The 19,997-nt window shown below is 31.1% G+C and overlaps 1 protein-coding gene and 1 long non-coding RNA gene across 2 annotated transcripts; one reads left to right on the top strand and one right to left on the bottom strand.

The window, feature by feature from the left end:
• Positions 1–1,318: 1,318 nt before the first annotated feature.
• Positions 1,319–10,821, bottom strand: LOC136998684 (uncharacterized). The gene is made up of 4 exons (XM_067351766.1): positions 10,739–10,821; positions 10,019–10,618; positions 2,709–4,346; positions 1,319–2,358 (listed from the first exon to the last, which is right to left on the bottom strand). Exons 1-3 carry the CDS (start codon positions 10,819–10,821, stop codon positions 3,218–3,220), a joined length of 1,812 nt encoding a protein of 603 aa, XP_067207867.1. The 3' UTR covers positions 1,319–2,358; positions 2,709–3,217.
• A 132-nt stretch (positions 10,822–10,953) lies between these two features.
• Positions 10,954–15,448, top strand: LOC136998842 (uncharacterized). The gene is made up of 4 exons (XR_010889378.1): positions 10,954–11,545; positions 11,735–12,903; positions 13,647–13,875; positions 14,230–15,448. It is a non-coding gene; the product is annotated as an uncharacterized lncRNA (long non-coding RNA).
• Positions 15,449–19,997: the final 4,549 nt, after the last annotated feature.

Consider the following 19,997-nt stretch of genomic DNA (forward strand, 5'->3'; position numbering starts at 1 on the left):
TTTACAAACTATCCGATCACACGTACACAGACCACACGTCAGTGTAGTGTGTTACCACTACAAACAAATGCGTACACACGGACCTACGCGGCATAGGTCCGTAGACTACGCCGATAATGTCATTTCATTTTTAGTACCATCGAAATGATGGCGCTTTCGCGTCGGAGTTCGGCTTCCACTCCAGCATCCTCTTAATGTCTTAAGAATATCTCCAAGAAATTTCATGTCGAAATTCATAAAACTTCCGGAGTTATGAGCTTTTAACTGATCCGAGCGCAGGTATAAGATTTTGTTTATTATTCAGCAATGAAATTCACAGTGGTCGTTTAACCTCCAAGTGAAACAGACGCACATTCGAAAGTAAAGAGCAATGGATCGTAAACATTCACGAGACACGCATGAACATGCTAGTAGATCTAAAAAAAGAAAATTCACGGATAATATTCACACTTGGAAAGCGGATACTTCATTTGCAAGAACATCAGTAAAAAAATTATCCAGTGCTCAAGACGAGGAAATTATAGTGGACTCAGGTCACGGTTATCGCATCATTGCTTTCTTGTCGGTCAAAAAGCCAAAATATTTTGCAACGAGCAAGATGAACGCTGGCTTGAGAGATCAACGTGACGAAGCCTCTACAAAAGAAGCTGGAACAAAGCGTAGAAGCGAGCAGATAGCTCAAAACAAGTTCTACGAAGAAGAGAAAGGATTATTATATAGCCCTGGGATAGCTGAGTAACAGAAAAGTGATGTAAGTATTTGATATACTTATATAAACTAAACTTAAAACTTTAAATGTTGTTTTCTCAAAACAGCATTTTTGCGGATGGTGTGCATGATATTTTTGTAACCACTGAACCGATTACCTTCAAATTTGGCCTGCATGTTCAGCAAACATTACTTTATCGTTTGATGAACCAGAATACTGATAAGTTACATAGTTTTTTTTACATAAAAAAAATGGGCGAATTTTGATAGTAAAAATTATACTTTTGATTTGAAAACTCACCACTTCCGCAATAAATTTTTTTAATTTAATACTTATCAATTAATTAAAAAAAAAAAAAAATATCTATAAAATTTTAATTTTTTGTTAGGGTGTATTTGAATTAAATCATCGATATACTGGGTATATATTGAGAATATTCAGAATATATACTGAGAATGTACCAAAAATATGTTGAGAATATTGAAAAGATATACTAAGAATGTATAGAAAATATACTTAGAATATTCAGAAGATATACTGAGGATGTACAGAGAATATACTGAAAATTATAAAAAAGCGGACATTTGGATATACTGAGAATATACTCAGAATACCTTAGATATCCTACGAATGTTCTCAGTATATCTGAAAAACATGGTTTGATATTCTGAGAACATCCTCAGAATATCATTGTGCTATCTGGGCAAATATACTTGTACATGAATACTCTAATTCAGCGCTCGGAATTAGTTGCACATTTCGGACCGATTCTGGAGACGACGCCTCCTGTCCCCCCACTACCGCCCGGCCGCTGGCGGCCGAGCCGCCGATAGCTCTGGTTCAGGAGCGTTTTATATTAGAAATAGGCTGGATTGTTTAGGCATCTCTCAGGAAATCGTAACATTTTCTTTATTACATAAATAATGTTTATTTTCATTAATATATAATATATATATATATTTAATTATTAATGAAAATAAACATTATTTATGTAGCAAAGAAAATATTACTATTTTTTGAGAGGTGCCTCAACAACCGAGCCTATTTCTTATATAAAACGCTCCTGCGCCAGAGCTATCGGCGGCTCGACCGCCAGCGGCCGGGCGGTAGTGGGGGAACAGGAGGCGTCGTCCCTTGCATCGGCCCGAAATGTGCAACTAATTCCGAGCGCTGCTCTAATTGGTATAAATATTTGTGATATATAGACATGTAAATAGTACGCCATTCGTTTCTAATACGTTCTTTTCTTTTTAGAAAATACTCTTGTAATGAGTAAATGTCATTTATGTAACTTTGATGGTAACAAATTGTCTTTGCATTAAAATCTATGATGTGATAATTTTCCTATTTTAAATAGTAAATCAACTTACACTTTTTGTAAGTTTTATAAGCTCACATTCATTAAGAGAATTGATAAAACAGTCCATTTTTTTATGATACGCCAAAATAATGTACATACTACCTGCATATATCTGCATGTTAACTATCTTACTTAGCTATTTAATTAATTATATTTTCATAAAGTTAAATGTATATTATAATCTCTCGTGTACATCAGGAGTGTTCGCTTCTCGTGAGACACTTTCAGTTGTGTGTTGTTAACAAATACATTGTTTTGTTTGAAGCGTGATTGGACGTAAACTTGCAAGCTGTAACAAAATGCAAAGTATTCTCAAATTGACAAGAAATTGATAAATTTTTGCTTTTATACATTTAATTATAAAAGTCATATAACAAAAATGGTAAAAAAATTTTTGATTAATGTAATATAATGTAATATAAATATGCACATTGTCAACAAATTCGGTAAATTTACAAATAAAGATGTAAAAATTACATGACAAATAATATATTAAGTAAATAGTATAAAATTTATAAAATTATGTAAATTTGCAATATATATTTACTAAATTTATTTATTATGTAATTTTTACATCCAGTTTTGTAAATTTATCGATTTTTTTACAGTATAGAACGCCGTTATTAATTATGGTATTACCTTATTATGACTGCATAATTGGGCATCAATCATACTGTTACTTCTAATTGTACATCCCCATGATATTTTTGTTTTTTTTTTATTTGTACGTTTCGTAAACATGCGGATTAGTTCTCTGCGAAAAGTTTTTCCAGTTGTGCAGTACAGAACAAAATTTGTACTGTAATATGCTGTGTCTAATAAGTCGAATATTGTTTTCACAAATGATGCCTTGACATATTTAGATAACTGGAAAAATTATTATTATTTTTATTATATATAACTATTGATAATAACGTGTCGTATTTTACGGTATTCATTTTCTTATGTAGATACCTAATATAATAAATTATTATACAGTTTTATTCATAATGTAAAAATTAAACAGTATAAATTAGTTTAAAAAATTTAAATTTTAAGAGAAAAATTAATTAATATTTTTTCTCATATTCATTACATGCATTACATACAATACAAATGCAGAATGCATTTATGGAGTAATTAAACTATATATTATGTTCGGTATTATTTTAATATGAATTAATGATACGTACGTAACTAGAAATGTAAAGAATATAATACGCAGAAAATTTTATAACTAGAAATATGCTCGAAACAAGAATAAGCATTTTTGTGATTCTATGGAGAAGCATTTTATCATTAGAAATCTGAATTCTCTCATTAGAAGAATCGGACGCTGTAATCAAGGTTTTGCGAACACGATTTTGCTGGTAAATGTGGTATCCTATCAGAGTATTGCAGATTACTATCACGACAGCAGGTAAGATAAATATTATAATAGAATCTATAATGCGCGTTGTCAATATAGATCCATACTGTCTGTTAAATGTTTCATATTTGTACACATCATAGATATTGCCGTTTCTTTTAAACATTTTATAGTGCATGGTCCTATACAGATAAAAAATATATAAAATGCTGCGTAAAATCGCTAGTCCCATCAGCGTGATTACCACAATTTTTGCGCGTTTGACAGTGCACCAGAATCGACGTAGAAGCGGATACTTTGTCACTATGAATCTCTCGATGGTAAAGGCTACTATAAGCCACACACTCAAAAACTCGGAAAAGTAGAGCAGAAAGTGCAAGAAAAAAATTAGGCAATACATATAATTTTTTATTGGTTTTATATCCATTATTTGGAGCCAATTAATGAGTGATAGCATCGAATAGATGATGTCGCTCATTGCTAACACGCTCAAGTAGATGTTGAACGAGAAAGAACGCATTTTTTTACGAAAGAGCACAATAGCGGACAAACTGTTTCCTAAAAGACCGAGAATAATAAAAATCGGCAGACAGTACTTTCTGATATTTGTAATGTCCAAATTATCTACAATTACATGGTACAGCTCAAAAACAAAATAAAATTTATTTATGACGTGAGTGATGGGAAAATGTCTGCCTACAATATCTTTGTTACATAAATCTTGGAATTTCTTAATTCTGCTTATATTTACAAGTGAATGATTCATTATGATCTCTCGTTGCCTTCTGACGATAAAAACGTGAATAAAATATTCGGCCATTCTACGTAAACTTTCGTCAAGATCTCTTTCGTTGTTACAAACACGCAATCGTAGTTCGTGTTTAGATATGTTAAAATAATCTTTGCCGTAATTATTTTGATAAAGCATCCTTGCATATGATTATGGATTGTTCGCAACAGTTGCTTATGAGATAAAGAGCAAAAAGCGATAATCAAATTGCGTCACGCGTCTGAAAAGCGTTATAACCCCTAGTGAAAAAACATCTCATAATTTCCTAGAAAATTTTAAGAATTTTTTATAATTTTATTTTGTAAAAAATTCTGAAAAAAAATTTCTTATTTATTCATATTTTTGAAACATTTTTTAGAAAATTATTTAAAAAAAAAAAAAAAATTATTAGCCGGGATTTTTAAGATTACGGAATCTGATGTAATAATGTTCGATAGCTGTATAGCTGCAAGCGTTATAATAATAATTGTTATGAAAATTATTTTTGCCAATAATATGTTATAATTACAATTTATATTTCATAAGCGGTTTTTATATTTATTATGTACGAAATGTAATAAATTCAATATTTGTAATTATTATATATTTTTTATAGAATTTTTAAATGTATATGTATGCGAGTATGTGTTGTAATGAGGTACATTTTTCTGTATTCTATTTAACGGAATATTTCTAAAAAAAATTTACGATTTATCAGCTTCCATATTTTGCCCTGCCTTTGAGTATATTTCATTTAACGGTACAAATTAACGCAAATATATATTTCTATTCTATCTTTTTCATTGGATGTCAAACACAGAATAAAACATGTATTAACATGTATGTTAACGTGACATTCTATGTTCGATATCTACTAGAAAATAAATATAGAATGACACGTTTTTACATTGCTAAATGAAATGCATTCAAAGATAAGGTAGAAAAATAAAAGCTGATAAATTGTATATTTTTCAACTTGTAAAAATATTTGATATTTCTAAAGGCCTGTGTCCACGATGCAAGAAATTGGTCCAAGTTCTTGGTCCGAGAAATATATAGCCAATTAAATTGAAGTTCTTATGGAAAAACAGTAAGTTGATTGGTTACACATTTCTTGAAGCAATCCAACCATTTTGGGCCAAGAACTCGAACCAATTTCTTGCAACGTGGACACGGGCTTTAATATATACAGATTTGGAAAATATGAGAAATAATGAATTTATTTATATATTTTCATATATTTTCATTTCTTTTCTGAACTTTTCTGAAAAGTGTGTCAATTCATATAAAAAATCTTAAAATTTTTTGACAAAGTTATAAAATTTTTGTAAAAAATCTGAAAATTTTTTAGAAAAATTTTGAGAATATTTTTCACTAGGGACGTTATTATATACATATATTATTCATTGATATCTTGCATATAAATTTTATTTATCGGTATATTTATTAAAATAATTTTTTTTAAATATAAAAACAATAAAATATATAAAATATACAGCAATTTAAACATTTAAAATAAAATGTCTTACGCACTATCTCACTTACCTGAGAGTCGTTAATATTTTGAAGTCAACGAATACGAAGATTATAAACTTTCAACAATTCCCCAATTTTAATCGTTCAACTGCTGAACACTAACGATTGCAAAAGACTGAATGTCGAGACTACTGACTTGGATGACGATAATATATCTTCCTGAAAGTTTGTGGTTTTCCAAAACGATTAATATTTTGATTGTAAGGTTGCTCATATCCGTTAACATGTGAATTTCTGCTGGAGCCTGTTGTTCTTCTGTAGTATTTATAATAACATGACTGACCTAGAGGACATTTATTTTTTTCTGATAATTTGTGCCGTACCAAATTATTAACATTTTGACTTTAATGTTGTCCATATCCGTAGACAAATGAATTTCCGCAGAAACCTGTTGCTCTACAAAAATATTAATAATATCATTAAAAGAAGCAGTAAATATTACTAAAATAATACATGAAATTTATTAAAAACATTATTTTTTATTATTTTTATGTAAGATATTATATTGAATATAGTTTTTTATTAGCATAATAATTATGATTATGGTAATTCTAGTTATTGTATTAGATCCTTGAATAAGTTCTCGCTGTTTCTTAAAAGATGGCGTAGCGGCACTCTGTGCATGGAATTTCGTACGGAAACGCATCAGCTAAGTAGTACTATATGTAACCTCAAATTCTAGTAGATACAGTTTACCACAGTGTCAACCACGTGTTTAATTACCTATTGCGAAAATGTCTACTTTTGTACCAAATAAAGTGTTTTTGCGGGGAATTTTATTGCACTGCTTTATTCAAAAGAAATCTGCAGCTGAAGCACACAGAATTCTTGTTGAAACATATGGTGACAATGCTCTGTCGAATACGACATGCAGAGACTGGTTTAGGCGCTTTAAAAAATAATGACTTTGACCTTGAAGATAAAGAACGTTCTGGAGCACCGACAAAGTTTGAAGACGAAGAATTGGAGGCATTGCTTGATCTAGATCCATGTCAGACGCTAGTAGAGCTCGGGAAAACATTGCAAGTAGATGCGTCAACAGTTTCAAAACGTTTAAAAGCGTTAGGAATGATCCAAAAGCAAGGACATTGGGTGCCGTATGAGTTGAAGCCGAGAGACGTTGAACGACGTTTTCTCATGTGTGAATTGCTGCTTCAACGGCATAAAAGAAAAGGTTTTCTGCACCGTATCATCACTGGAAATGAAAAGTGGATACACTACGATAATCCTAAGCGTAGAAAATTGTGGGGTAAGCCCGGCCATGCATCAACATCGTCGGCAAAGCCGAATATCCATGGTTCGAAACTTCTGCTCTGCATTTGGTGGGATCAGCAGGGCGTAATTTATTATGAGCTGCTTAAACCTAATAAAACTATCACGGGAGCTCGCTATCGACTTCAGATGATGCGTTTGAGTCGAGCTCTAAAAGAAAAGCGGCCACTATACGGGCAGAGACACGACAAAGTCATTTTGTTACATGACAATGCTCGGCCACATGTGGCAAAATCAGTCAAAACTTACCTGGAAACGCTTCAATGGGAAGTTCTACCTCACCCGCCGTATTCACCGGACATAGCCCCCTCGGATTACCACTTGTTTCGGTCGATGGCGCATGGTTTGAGCGAGCAGCGCTTCCATTCTTTCGAAGAAACCGAAAAATGGGTCGATTCATGGATTGCGTCAAAAGATGAATCGTTTTTTCGACGGGGGATTCAATTACTGCCAGAAAGATGGGAGAAAGTGGTCTCTAATGATGGACAATACTTTGAGTAAAGTTATTGTAAGCCTTATATTTTAAATTAATGTTTTTTTTTAACAAAAAAAACAGCGAGAACTTATTCAAGGTCCTATATATTACCCAGCGAGAAATGACTCGTCGATTTGTTATCGAATCGACATTAATACGATGTAATATCAATGATTTCGACGTCAATTAGACATCGATTTGACGTCAATTAAGAAGTCATTTCTCGCTGGGTTACGTATGAATAATTTGAACAGTAAAATATTTTATTTTGTACTGTTTTATTAATATTATATTTTTAGTTTTGTTAAGATTCAGACACTTGTATGCAAAGTTATCGTGTTATTGTATTTTAGAAAAATTTTGATAGTAATATTTGTTGTAACATTAGAAAAATATTACGGCTTATATTACTGGGTTAATGATGGCCCAGATAGCACAGTGAATTTGCAAAGTATTCTTCAAGTTTTCTTCTTTCCTAAATAATAATTCTTGAGGAATTTATAGAAGAATACTATAAGAATGATTCAATAAGTTACATGCACCATAATTGGAATTCTTAAAAATTTCTTGGAGTATTCATATAATATTAAGCACAAAAATTCATCAATGATAAGATCTGGCCAAGTTCCAAAAAAGACATTCCAATATGTTTATATTTTAATAATTATCTAAATTTTTAATATATCACCAACATGAAAAGTAACTGATATGTTATTCAAGGTGCAAATTCAAAATAAACATACATAAAATATTCATAAAATGTATAAATAAAACTGATCAAAATTTGATTTAAAAAAAATTTAATTAAAATAACAAAATATTTATTAAGAAATACAAAAACACTTGGCGCTGCCACACCGAACAACATGTTAACTTACATAATGTCAATTAATTACATGATGTCAATTAATCATGCTATTATTACATTATTACTCATTTTCGTTGTTTCATAATATTATAGGTGTAAAGATGTGTAAAGGGGTGGAGGGCTGGTGGAGCCTCTTGACGGGGGGGGGGAGAAGGGAGAAATGGCGCTAGGGGGGGAAAGGGAGAAATGGCGCTAGGGGGGGGGGGTGAAGCCCGTTGGCAGCGCCAAGTTTTTTTGTATTTTTAAATAAATATTTTGTTATTTTAATTAAATTTTTTTTAAATCAAATTTTGATCAGTTTTATTGATACATTTTATGAATATTTTATGTATGTTTTTTTTAATTTGCATCTTGAATAACATATCAGTTACTTTTCATGTTGGTGATATATTAAAAATTTAGATAATTATTAAAATATAAACATATTGGAATGTCTTTTTTGGAACTTGGCCAGATCTTATCATTTATGAATTTTTGTGCTCTATATCACCTACTTTTTTATAAATGTACAAAATTAATTATATGACAGAATTGAGATTATTTTTCAATAAGTTTTGCACATTTCGGATGTAACATTTATATTAAGTCAGTTGTATATTAACTAAATTATCTTACATTTTAACACAAGTATTTTGTATTACACTTACATTTTGTGAAACAAATGTTTTATTGCGAATATTCAAACTAAACTATTTTTTGTTGTAACATGTCTTCGGTTTGACTGCCCTATTGATATAAAGCCATGGATAGCTAATATGAAATATCTTTGGCTTCATATCACGGTTTTGTTAAAATTTTTACAAAATATGCGAAAAAAAACAATGATATCAAATTAAAGACATGTTAAACATAAAATAATATAGTTAAAATATTCGAAATGACACTTATTATGTTTCACATAACGTAACTGTGATATCAAACGCAAGACTTATGTAATTAGTTATTTTCTAATATTACTAATAAAACATCTGTTTCACATGACTTAAATGCTATATAAAACACAAGACGTGTTATAATGTAAAATAATTTAGTTAATATGTAATTAAGTTAACATAAAAATGTACAGAAATGTACAAAATTAATTATGTGACAAAATTTAAATTATTTTTAAATTATTTTTCTACATTTTGAATGTAACATTTATATTAACTTAATAACATATTAACTAAATTATTTTACATTATAAGTTTTGCGACTGGATCAATGTCGACGTCGATGAAATGTTCTTCGTTCATTAATACTAATAAAATTCTATTACATGGCAGTTTATTTGTTAATAAAATATTAACAAGATTAAAGGATATAATTTTCTTTTTCATACTATTCAGAAGTTTTTTTTAATACTGTTCGAGTTATTTTATATCTTAATCTGACATATTTCGATATAAAATTTAAATTAAAATATCTCTGAAAATATTAAGTTATGGATAATCTTACCGTAATACTTTTATGATTAGAATAATAAGAATCAAGTGGTATAAAGAAAACGCATAATTGTTAAAAAAAGTACATTGTAAATTACATACTTTTTCTTCAAAATAACAATGGGTTTTTTTTACACGTATTGATTCGTTTTATTATTCTGCGCATAAAAATATTACGGTAAGATTATTGATAACTAAATATTTTAAGAAATTTTAGATTTTATATCAAAATATGTCATATCTCTCTCTCTGTTTTTCATGTTTGCGAAATTTTTGTAGTGCAACTTGGGGAAGTCGAATTCATTGACCCCTGGCACCTGGTGCAAGAAATGCACGTAGCGCAACTCGGGATACTCAAGTTCGTCAACTCTTGGGACCTGATGCGAGGAATTCCCGTAGCGCAACTCCCGAAAATCGAATTCGTCGACCCTTGGCACCTGGTGCGAAAAATTCCCGTAGCGCAACTCGCGAAAGTTGAATTCGTCAACTCTTGACACCTGGTGCGAGGAATTCCCGTAGCGGAACTCGGGGAAGTCGAATTCGTCGACCCTTTGCACCTAGTGCAAAAAATTCCTGTAGCGCAACTCACGAAAGTCAAATTCGTCGACCCGTGACACGTGGTGTGAGGAATTTTCGTAGCGCAACTCGGGGAAATTGAATTCGACGACCCTTGGCACCAGGTGCAAAAAATTCTCGTAGCGCAACTCGCAAAAGTCGAATTCGTCGAACCTTGACACCTGGTGCAAGAAATGCACGTAGCGCAACTCGCAAAAGTTGAATTCGTCGACCCTTGAGATCTGGTGCGAGGAATTCCTGTAACGCAATTCGGGGAAGTCGAATTCGTCGACCCTTTGCACCTACTGCGAAAAATTCCTGTAGCGCAACTCGTGAAAGTCGAATTCGTCGACTCTTGACACCTGGTGCGAGGAATTCCCGTAGCGCAACTCGGAGAAGTCGAAATCGTCGACTCTTGGCACCTGGTGCGAGAAATTCCCGTAAATTTTAATGATAATGATAATATCCTGGGCCCCGTAAATTCTTCATCCGCCCCTGCGGACATAGGAGAAGAATAAGGAGACGACGTTTCTTAATTTTTGCATTACCAACATCACTTTTTGACCGCTTGTATCTCCGGAACGGCCGGACCAATTTTAATTTTTTTTTGGCTCAAATTAGTCGTGACGATGCCGCCTTTAAGGATATACTATGTGTTTTTATAAAATTTTTTATATTTTAGTTGCTACAAACCCCCGAAAAGTCGACTTTGTGCGCGCAGGATAAGAGACTTAGTAGTGTCATTTTCTGAACTTTGCCAGAGATTCTTTTCTTGACTTAGTAGTGTCGTTTTTTGAACTTGGCCGGAGACACTACCGCGTCTCCTGATTCTATTCCAACTGATATGTATACTTTATGAATTGAGAAGAGGAGTAGTTTTAGAATAGATAAAGTATTTACAAAATACTTAGTAAACATCAACTAACAGTATCATTATATTAATATTATAATTTCACTTAACATCACATTATAAATACTTCAGTAGAGTAACAGTCTCCTGCAGGAATTTACATGTCAACGGATATGAGCAACCTTATAATCAAAATATTAATCATTTTCGTAAGCCACAAACGAGCAGGAAGAAATAATATCGTCATCCAAATCAGTAGTCTCGACATTCAGTCTTTTGCAGTCGTTAGTGTTTAGCAGTTGAACGATTGAAATCGGGGAATTGCTGAGAGTTTGTAACTCCCGTATTCGTAGGCTTCAGAATTTTTAACGACTCTCTGGTAAGTGAGATAGTGCATAAGACATTTTACTGTTTAAATGTTTAAAATTCCGTATGTGTATTTTGTATATTTTGCATATTTTATTCTTTTTATTTAAAAAATATTATTTCAATAAATATATCAATAAATAAAATTTATATGCAAGATATCAATAATATATATGTATAATAACGTTATAACGCTTTTCAGACGCGTGATGCAATTGTTTATACCGCTTTTTGCTTTTCATCTCGAAAGCAACTGTTGCAAACAATCCATAATTATATGCAAGGATATTTTCAAAAAATATTCTCGGCAAAGATTATTCCAGCAAATTTGAACACGAACTACGTTTGCGTGTTTGTAACAACGAACGAGATATTGACGAAACTTTGCGAAATATGGACGAATATTTTATTTATGATATCAACAGTATACATCTACTTCATTCACTTGTGAACAGAAGTAGAATTGAAAAATTCAAAGATATATGTAACAAAGATATTGTAGGCAGACATTCTGAAGCGAATGAAGAAAATGATTTCTTTTCTCGGTTAGAAGATAAAACTGTAGATGTTTTGGAGACCTTTTCAATTTTCACAAAGTACGGTCTGCCGATTTTAATTATTCTGGGTCTCTTTGGAAACTGTTTGTCCGCCATTGTGCTCTTCCGGAAAAGGATGCGTTCTTTCTCGTCCAACATTTACTTGGGCGTGCTATTAATAAGCGACATCGTCTATTCAATGATATTACTCATTAAATGGCTCATTGTAATACATATAAATCCTGAAGAAAATAATTTGTATTGGTTATTTATCTTCATGGACTTTCTGAAGTTTATTTCCGAGTTCTTGAGTGTGTGGCTTATAGTCACTTTTACCATCGAAAGATTTATAGTGACAAAGTATCCGTTTCTACGTAAATCCTGGTGCACTGCCAAACGAGCAAAAATTGTAGTGGTCATGCTGATGGGACTAGCGATTTTGCGCAGCATTCTACATACTCTTTCTATTTCTGGGACCACGCTGTATGAAATATTAAATAAAAAAAAAATAAATACGTATGATGTGTACAAATATAAAAAATGTGACATTCAGAAAGGAGTTACACAGACAAGAAACATTATAGATTCTACTATAATATTTATTCTACCAGCTCTCGTGATAGTAATCTGCAATACTTTGATAGGATACCACATTTACCAGCAAAATCGTGTTCGCAAAACCTTGATTACAGCGTCCGATTCGTCTAATGAGAGAACTCAGATTTCTAGTGATAAAATGCTTCAGCATAAGATCACAAAAATGCTTATTCTCGTTACGAGCATATTTGTAATCTTGAGATTACCTACATATTACTTTTTTTACATTTCTAGTTACGTACGTATCAATAATTTATATTAAAATAACACCGACCATAATGTATAGTTTATTTATTCTATAAATGCATTCTGTATATGACAAAAAATATTAATTAATTTTTTTCTAAAAATTTGAATTTTTAAAAATAATTTATGCTGTTTAATTTTTACATTATAAATGAAATTATATAATAATTTGTTTATATTAGACATCTACGTAAAAAAATAACTGCCTTAAAATACGACACGTTATTATTAACAGTTATACAGGATGTCTGGCAATAATCGCCCCACCGGTCATATACAGGTAGAGGAGGTCAAATCGAGTAGAAAAGTCCTTTACCATTTTTTAATTTTTATAATAAGTACTGAGTAATTAACGAAAAAAGATCGGCGAATCCGCGCGAGTAAAGCGCGCGCGGTGAGAAGGACGTCCCACTGCTACGCGATCACTAGGACACAAGGATCTAGCGTTACGCGCCGCTCGTATGTTGCCATTGTCATTTGTAGAGCGCTCCTCCCAACGCTTTATCGCGCGCCTAGTGATCGCATAGCAGTGGGATGTCCTTCTCGCTGCGCGCGCTTTACTTGCACGGATTCACCAATCTTTTTTCGTTAATTACTTAGTACATATTACAAAAATCAAAAAATGGTAAAGGACTTTTCTACTCGATTTGATCTCCTCTACCTGTATATGACCGGTGGGGCGATTATTGCCAGACACCCTGTATATAACAAAAATAACAATAACAATTTTTCCAGATACATGAACATGTTATTGCGTCAGTTATGTACATAATATTCGCCTCATTGGACATTGCACATTACAGTATAAATTTTATTCTCTACTGTGCAACAGGACAAACTTTTCGCAGAGAACTAATCCGCATGTTTATGAAACGTACAATTATAAGAAAAAACAGAAATATCATTGAGATGCACAATTATAAGTAATAGTATGATTGATGCCCAATTATGCAGTCATTATAAGGTAATACCATAATTAAATATAGCGTTCCATACTGGATAAAAGAATCGATAAATTTTCAAAAGTAGATGTAAAAATTACATGATAAATAACAGAAATTTACTAAATATATATTGCAAATTTAGATCATTTTATAAATTTTATACTGTTTACTTTATACATATCCATTATTTATTATGCAATTTTTTTACCTTCTTAATGTGAATTTACCGAATATTATGACAGTGTACATACTTATATTTCATTAATCAAAAATTCTTTTACTATTTTTGTTATATGACTTTTATAATTAAATGAACAAAACCAAAAATAAGCCAATTTTTTTCCAATTTGATAATACTTTGCATTTTGTTACAGCTTGTAAATTTGCGTTCAATCGCATTTTGAGCAGAACAATGTATTTGTTAACAACGCACAACTGAAAGCTTTTCAAGATAAGCTAACACTTTTGATGTACACACGAGATTGTAATATACATTATAACTTCATAAAAAAATAATTAACTGCAAATAGCTAAATAAGATAGTTAAACATATTATTGTATTAAAAGTGTTAAGAGTAAGTAAAAAATTACAATTACAAAATCTATAATGCACATAAGTATGTGTAGATAGTATGTATAATTAATTTAGCACCGTAAAGAAAACGAGTTTTATCAATTCTGTTAATGAATGTGAACCTATATAACTTAAAAGAAGTGTTGATTTACTATTTGAAATAATTGAATTATCACATCGTAGATTGTAATGCAAAGTCAATTTGTTATCATCAATGTAACTGACACGTCTACATTTATCACAAGAATATTTTCTAAAAAGAAAAAAACGTATTAGAAACGAATGGCGTACTATTTACATGTCATTATGTCACAAATATTTATACCAATTAGTGTATTCATGTACACACAAGTACATGTTTGATAATTTTACTTACTGCACACTGCTCATTTGCTGCAACAATGACATAATAAAAAAATCATGATTTTCCGGAAAACGAGATGAAATGTTTCCAATCGTCATATAATTTGATAAAAAACATCATTTTGAAATATCATATTGGTATAATAACATATTGTAGTGTGGGACAAAAGTAACATAATATCGTTCTAGCAGTAAACAGTACAAGCAAGAACCGTTCTTTCTATACCTTCTTATACCTGTTATTCAAAAATGGCATTTTAAATTATATTATTGTTGCAGCAAATGTGCGACATATGTACATTATTTCTTATATACAGGGTGTTTCATTTTAATTGCTCCAGGCGGATATTTCGGAAACTAAAAGAGATACGAAAAAATGTTTCATACAAAAGTTGTAGAGTTTGGAGGGGAAAAGAAGGTGACAATGGCGGATTTTGTATAGAGGGCGCTGCCAAGGTCGGGTAAAAGTCAAGATCTATAGAGAGAAGGTTACCTCATGCGCAAAGAGGGACGAGCGGCAAGAGGGGCAAATGCAGAGAAGGGCGAGCAGCAAGAGGGGCAATGATGATCTCATCGGCGAACAGAAGCTATTGTTAGACAGCTACTGTTTGTCGATGAGATCATCATGCTCTCCCCTTCCTTCATCGCCCCTCGCAATCAAGCTGTTTCTAGCTCCCCCTTCCTTCATCGCTCCTCGCCATCAAGCTGTTTCTAGCTCCCCCTTTCATCGTCCCTTGCCCTCAACCGGTTTTACTGAGGTAACCTTCTCTCTACAGATCTTGGGTAAAAGTGACCTTAATCTTCTTAAATGAGAACCCTAATTTTTTATTGCATATTCTTGTAGCTTATTTTTTATTGCATATTTTTGTAGCTTAGTTGCATTTAAGAAAAAATATGTAATTTACAACATAAAGCTGCATATTCTTTTTAAATCAACTTGTGCTTTCTTTACACCAATTGATTCATCTCATTATTCTGTGCACAAAAGTATTAAGGTAAGATTCTCGAAAACTGAATGTTTTACAAGATATTTTGTATTTTATGTCGAATACTGTAAAATTCATGTCTCATAACTCGGAAAGTCCTGAACGAAAAAGTACTTAATTATAGTGTTTTGGAAAGCTCTTGAAATAAGCTATAAAAATATGCAATAAAAAATTAGGATTCCCATTTAAGAAAGTTAAGGTTACCTTTACCTGACCTTGACAGTGCCCTCTATACAAAATCCGCCATTGTCATCTCCTTTCTTCCTCGAAACCTTATAACTTTTGTATGAAATATTTTTTTGTATCTCTCTTAGTTTCCGAAATATCTGCTTGGGGCAATTAAAATAAAGCACCCGTATATACATATAATAAACGCTTTTCAATGTGTTTTGTAATTTTTTGTTTCTACATACACATATTGCATCCCTTATGTCAGTGCTCGGAATTGCTTCAGCTTTTCAGCCGATTCTCGCGGCACACGCCTCCTTTGCTCTTCTTACCACGCGCGCCGCAACCGCTTGGGCCAGCGTCCCCGAGCGTTAGGAGCGGCGCTATCCGATTAATGTTAAAAAATGTATTAAAAATATTTTTTTTCTTAATAGCAATAGTATCTCATGGATGACGTGGAAATCTATTGAAATATTTCCACATAATAAATTTAAAAATAAAAAAAATATTTTAAATAAATTTTTTTAATTTTTAATGATCAAGGAAGAAGAACCTAACATTAATCGGATAACACCGCTCGTAACGCTCGGTGGCGCTGGTCATAGTAGCTGCGGCACGCGCGGTAAGAAGAGCAAAGAAGGTGTGTGCCACGAGAATCGGCTGAAAAGCTGAAGTAATTCCGAGCACTGCCTTATGTTGTAAGAATTATCAACCATTTCGAATGCGTTAAGAATATTTGTTCCAATATTTAAAAAAATATCAGTATTAAAATGTTTCTAAAATAGTAACATGATAATTTTGCATGCAAGCGAATAACTCTCAATAAAATTAAAATTTAATATTAATTGAGGAGTACTAATAAAATTTTTTATTGTTCTAGTCATTTAATATGTAATATACAATAAACATAGTTGTCATGTAATCATAAGTATTATAAGAAAAACTATGTTCACTGTAATATTTGTTATCAGAAAAAAAAAAATTCTGTTTTTCATAAATTATATGTATTATTTTAGTAATTATTTTAGTAATATTTATTGCTGCTTTATTAATGTTATTATAAATAATTTAGTAGAGCCACAGGCCCTGTAGAAACTCACATATCAACGGATATGAGCAATGTTACAGTCAAAATGTTAATCAATTCAGTAAGCCACAAACTTCCAGAAAGAATAATAGCACAAAAATTTATAAATGATAAGGTCTGGCCAAGTTCCAAAAAAGACACTCCAATATGTTTATATTTTAATAATTATCTAAATTTTTAATATATTACCAACATGAAAAGTAACTGATATATTATTCAAGGTGCAAATTCAAAATAAACATATATAAAATATATATAAAATGTATAAATAAAACTGATCAAAATTTGATTTAAAAAAATTTAATTAAAATAACAAAATATTTTTTAAAAAATACAAAAAACTTGGCGCTGCCACACCGAACAACATGTTAACTTACATAATGTCAATTAATTACATGATGTCAATTAATCATTCTAATTATTACATTATTACTCATTTTCATTGTTTCATAATACTTTAAGGTGTAAAGAGGGTTGGAGGGGCGGAGAGGCCCCTTGAAGAGGATGAAGGAGAATGTTGCGAAGGGTTGCGCTGGGGGTGGGGGGGGAGGCGATTAAAGGGGAGGGGCGAAGCCCGTTAGCAGCGCCAAATTTTTTTGTATTTTTTAATAAATATTTTGTTATTTTAATTATATTTTTTAAAATCAAATTTTGATCAGTTTTATTTATACATTTTATATATATTTTATATATGTTTATTTTGAATTTTCACCTTGAATAATATATCAGTTACTTTTCATGTTGGTAATATATTAAAAATTTAGATAATTATTAAAATATAAACATATTGGAGTGTCTTTTTTGGAACTTGGCTAGACCTTATCATTTATGAATTTTTGTGCTATATCACCTACTTTTTTATAAATGTACAAAATTAATTATGTGACAGAATTAAAATTATTTTACAATTATTTTTGCACTTTTTGAATGTAACATTTATATTAAGTCAGTTATATATTAACTAAATTATTTTACATTCTAACACAAGTAATTTTGTTTTAAATCACACTTACATTCTATGAAACAGATGTTTTATTTCAAATATTCAAACTAAACTATTTTTAGTTGTAACATGTCTTCGATTTAACTGCCCCATTGATATGAAGTTATGGATAGCTGATATGAAATATCTTTGCTTCATATCACGGTTATGTTAAAATTTTTATAAAATATGCAAAAAAAACTATGATATGATATCAAAGACATGTTAAACATAAAATAATTTAGTTAGAACATTCGAAATGACACTTATTATGTTTCACCTAGCGTAATTGTGATATCAAACGCAATACTTATGTTATTAGTTATTTTTTAATATTACCAATAAAACATCTGTTTCACAGAACATAAGTGTGATATGAAACACAATACTTGTGTTATAATGTGAAATATTTTAGTTAATATGTGATTAAGTTAATATATAAATGTACAAAATTAATTATGTAACAGAATTGAAATTATTTTTTAATTATTGTTGTACATTTCGGATGTAACACTTATATAAACTATGATATAAACTATGATATTAAATCAGCAACATATGAACATAAAATAATTAAGTTAGAACATTCAAAAGGACATTTATTGTGTTTCACATAACGTAACTGTGATATCAAACGCAAGACTTATGTAATTAGTTATTTTCTAATATTACAAATAAAACATCTGTTTCACATGACTGAAATGCTATATAAAACACAAGACGTGTTATAATGTAAAATAGTTTAGTTAATATGTAATTAAGTTAATATAAAAATGTACAGAAATGTACAAAATTAATTATATGACAAAATTTAAATTATTTTTTAATTATTTTCTACATTTCGAATGTAACATTTATATTAACTTAATAACATAACTAAATTATTTTATTATTAACTAAATTATTTTACATTATAAGTTTTGCGACTGGATCAATGTCGATGTCGATGTGTTCTTCGTTCATTAATACTAATAAAATTCTATTACGTGGCAGTTTATTTGTTAATAAAATATTAACAAGATAAAGGATATAATTTTCTTTTTCATACTTTGCAGAAGTTCTTTTTAATACTCTTCGAGTTATTTTATATCTTAATCTGACATATTTAATATTTAATATAAAATTTAAATTAAAATATCTCTGAAAATATTAAGTTATGGATAATTTTACCGTAATACTTTTATGGTTAGAATAATGAGAAGTGGTATAAAGAAAACGCATAATTGTTAAAAAAAGTACATTGTAAATTACACATTTTTTCTTCAAAATAATAATGGGTTTTTTTACACGTATTTATTCGTTTTATTATTCTGCGCATAAAAATATTACGGTAAGATTATCGATAACTAAATATTTTAAGAAATTTTAGATTTTATATCAAAATATGTCATATCTCTCTCTCTCTCTCTTTTTCATGTTTGCGAAATTTTCGTAGTACAACTTGGGGAAGTCGAATTCATTGATCCTTGGCACCTGGTGCAAGAAATGCACGTAGCGCAACTCGCAAAAGTTGAATTCGTCGACCCTTGAGCTCTGGTGCGAGGAATTCCCGTAACGCAATTCGGGGAAGTCGAATTCGTCGACCCTTTGCACCTACTGCGAAAAATTCCTGTAGCGCAACTCGTGAAAGTCGAATTCGTCGACCCTTGACACCTGGTGCGAGGAATTCCCGTAGCGCAACTCGGAAAAGTCGAAATCGTCGACTCTTGGCACCTGGTGCGAGAAATTCCCGTAAATTTTAATGATAATGATAATATCCTGGGCCCCGTAAATTCTTCATCCGCCCCTGCGGACATAGGAGAAGAATAAGGAGACGACGTTTCTTAATTTTTGCATTACCAACATCATTTTTTGACCGCTTGTATCTCCGGTTGGCCGGACCAATTTTAATTTTTTTTTGGCTCAAATTAGTCGTGACGATGCCGCCTTTAAGGATATACTATGTGTTTTTATAAAATTTTTTATATTTTAGTTGCTACAAA

The sequence above is a fragment of the Linepithema humile genome, chromosome 3 (genome assembly GCF_040581485.1).
Source record: "Linepithema humile isolate Giens D197 chromosome 3, Lhum_UNIL_v1.0, whole genome shotgun sequence".
In the NCBI taxonomy this organism is placed as follows: Eukaryota; Metazoa; Arthropoda; class Insecta; order Hymenoptera; family Formicidae; genus Linepithema; species Linepithema humile.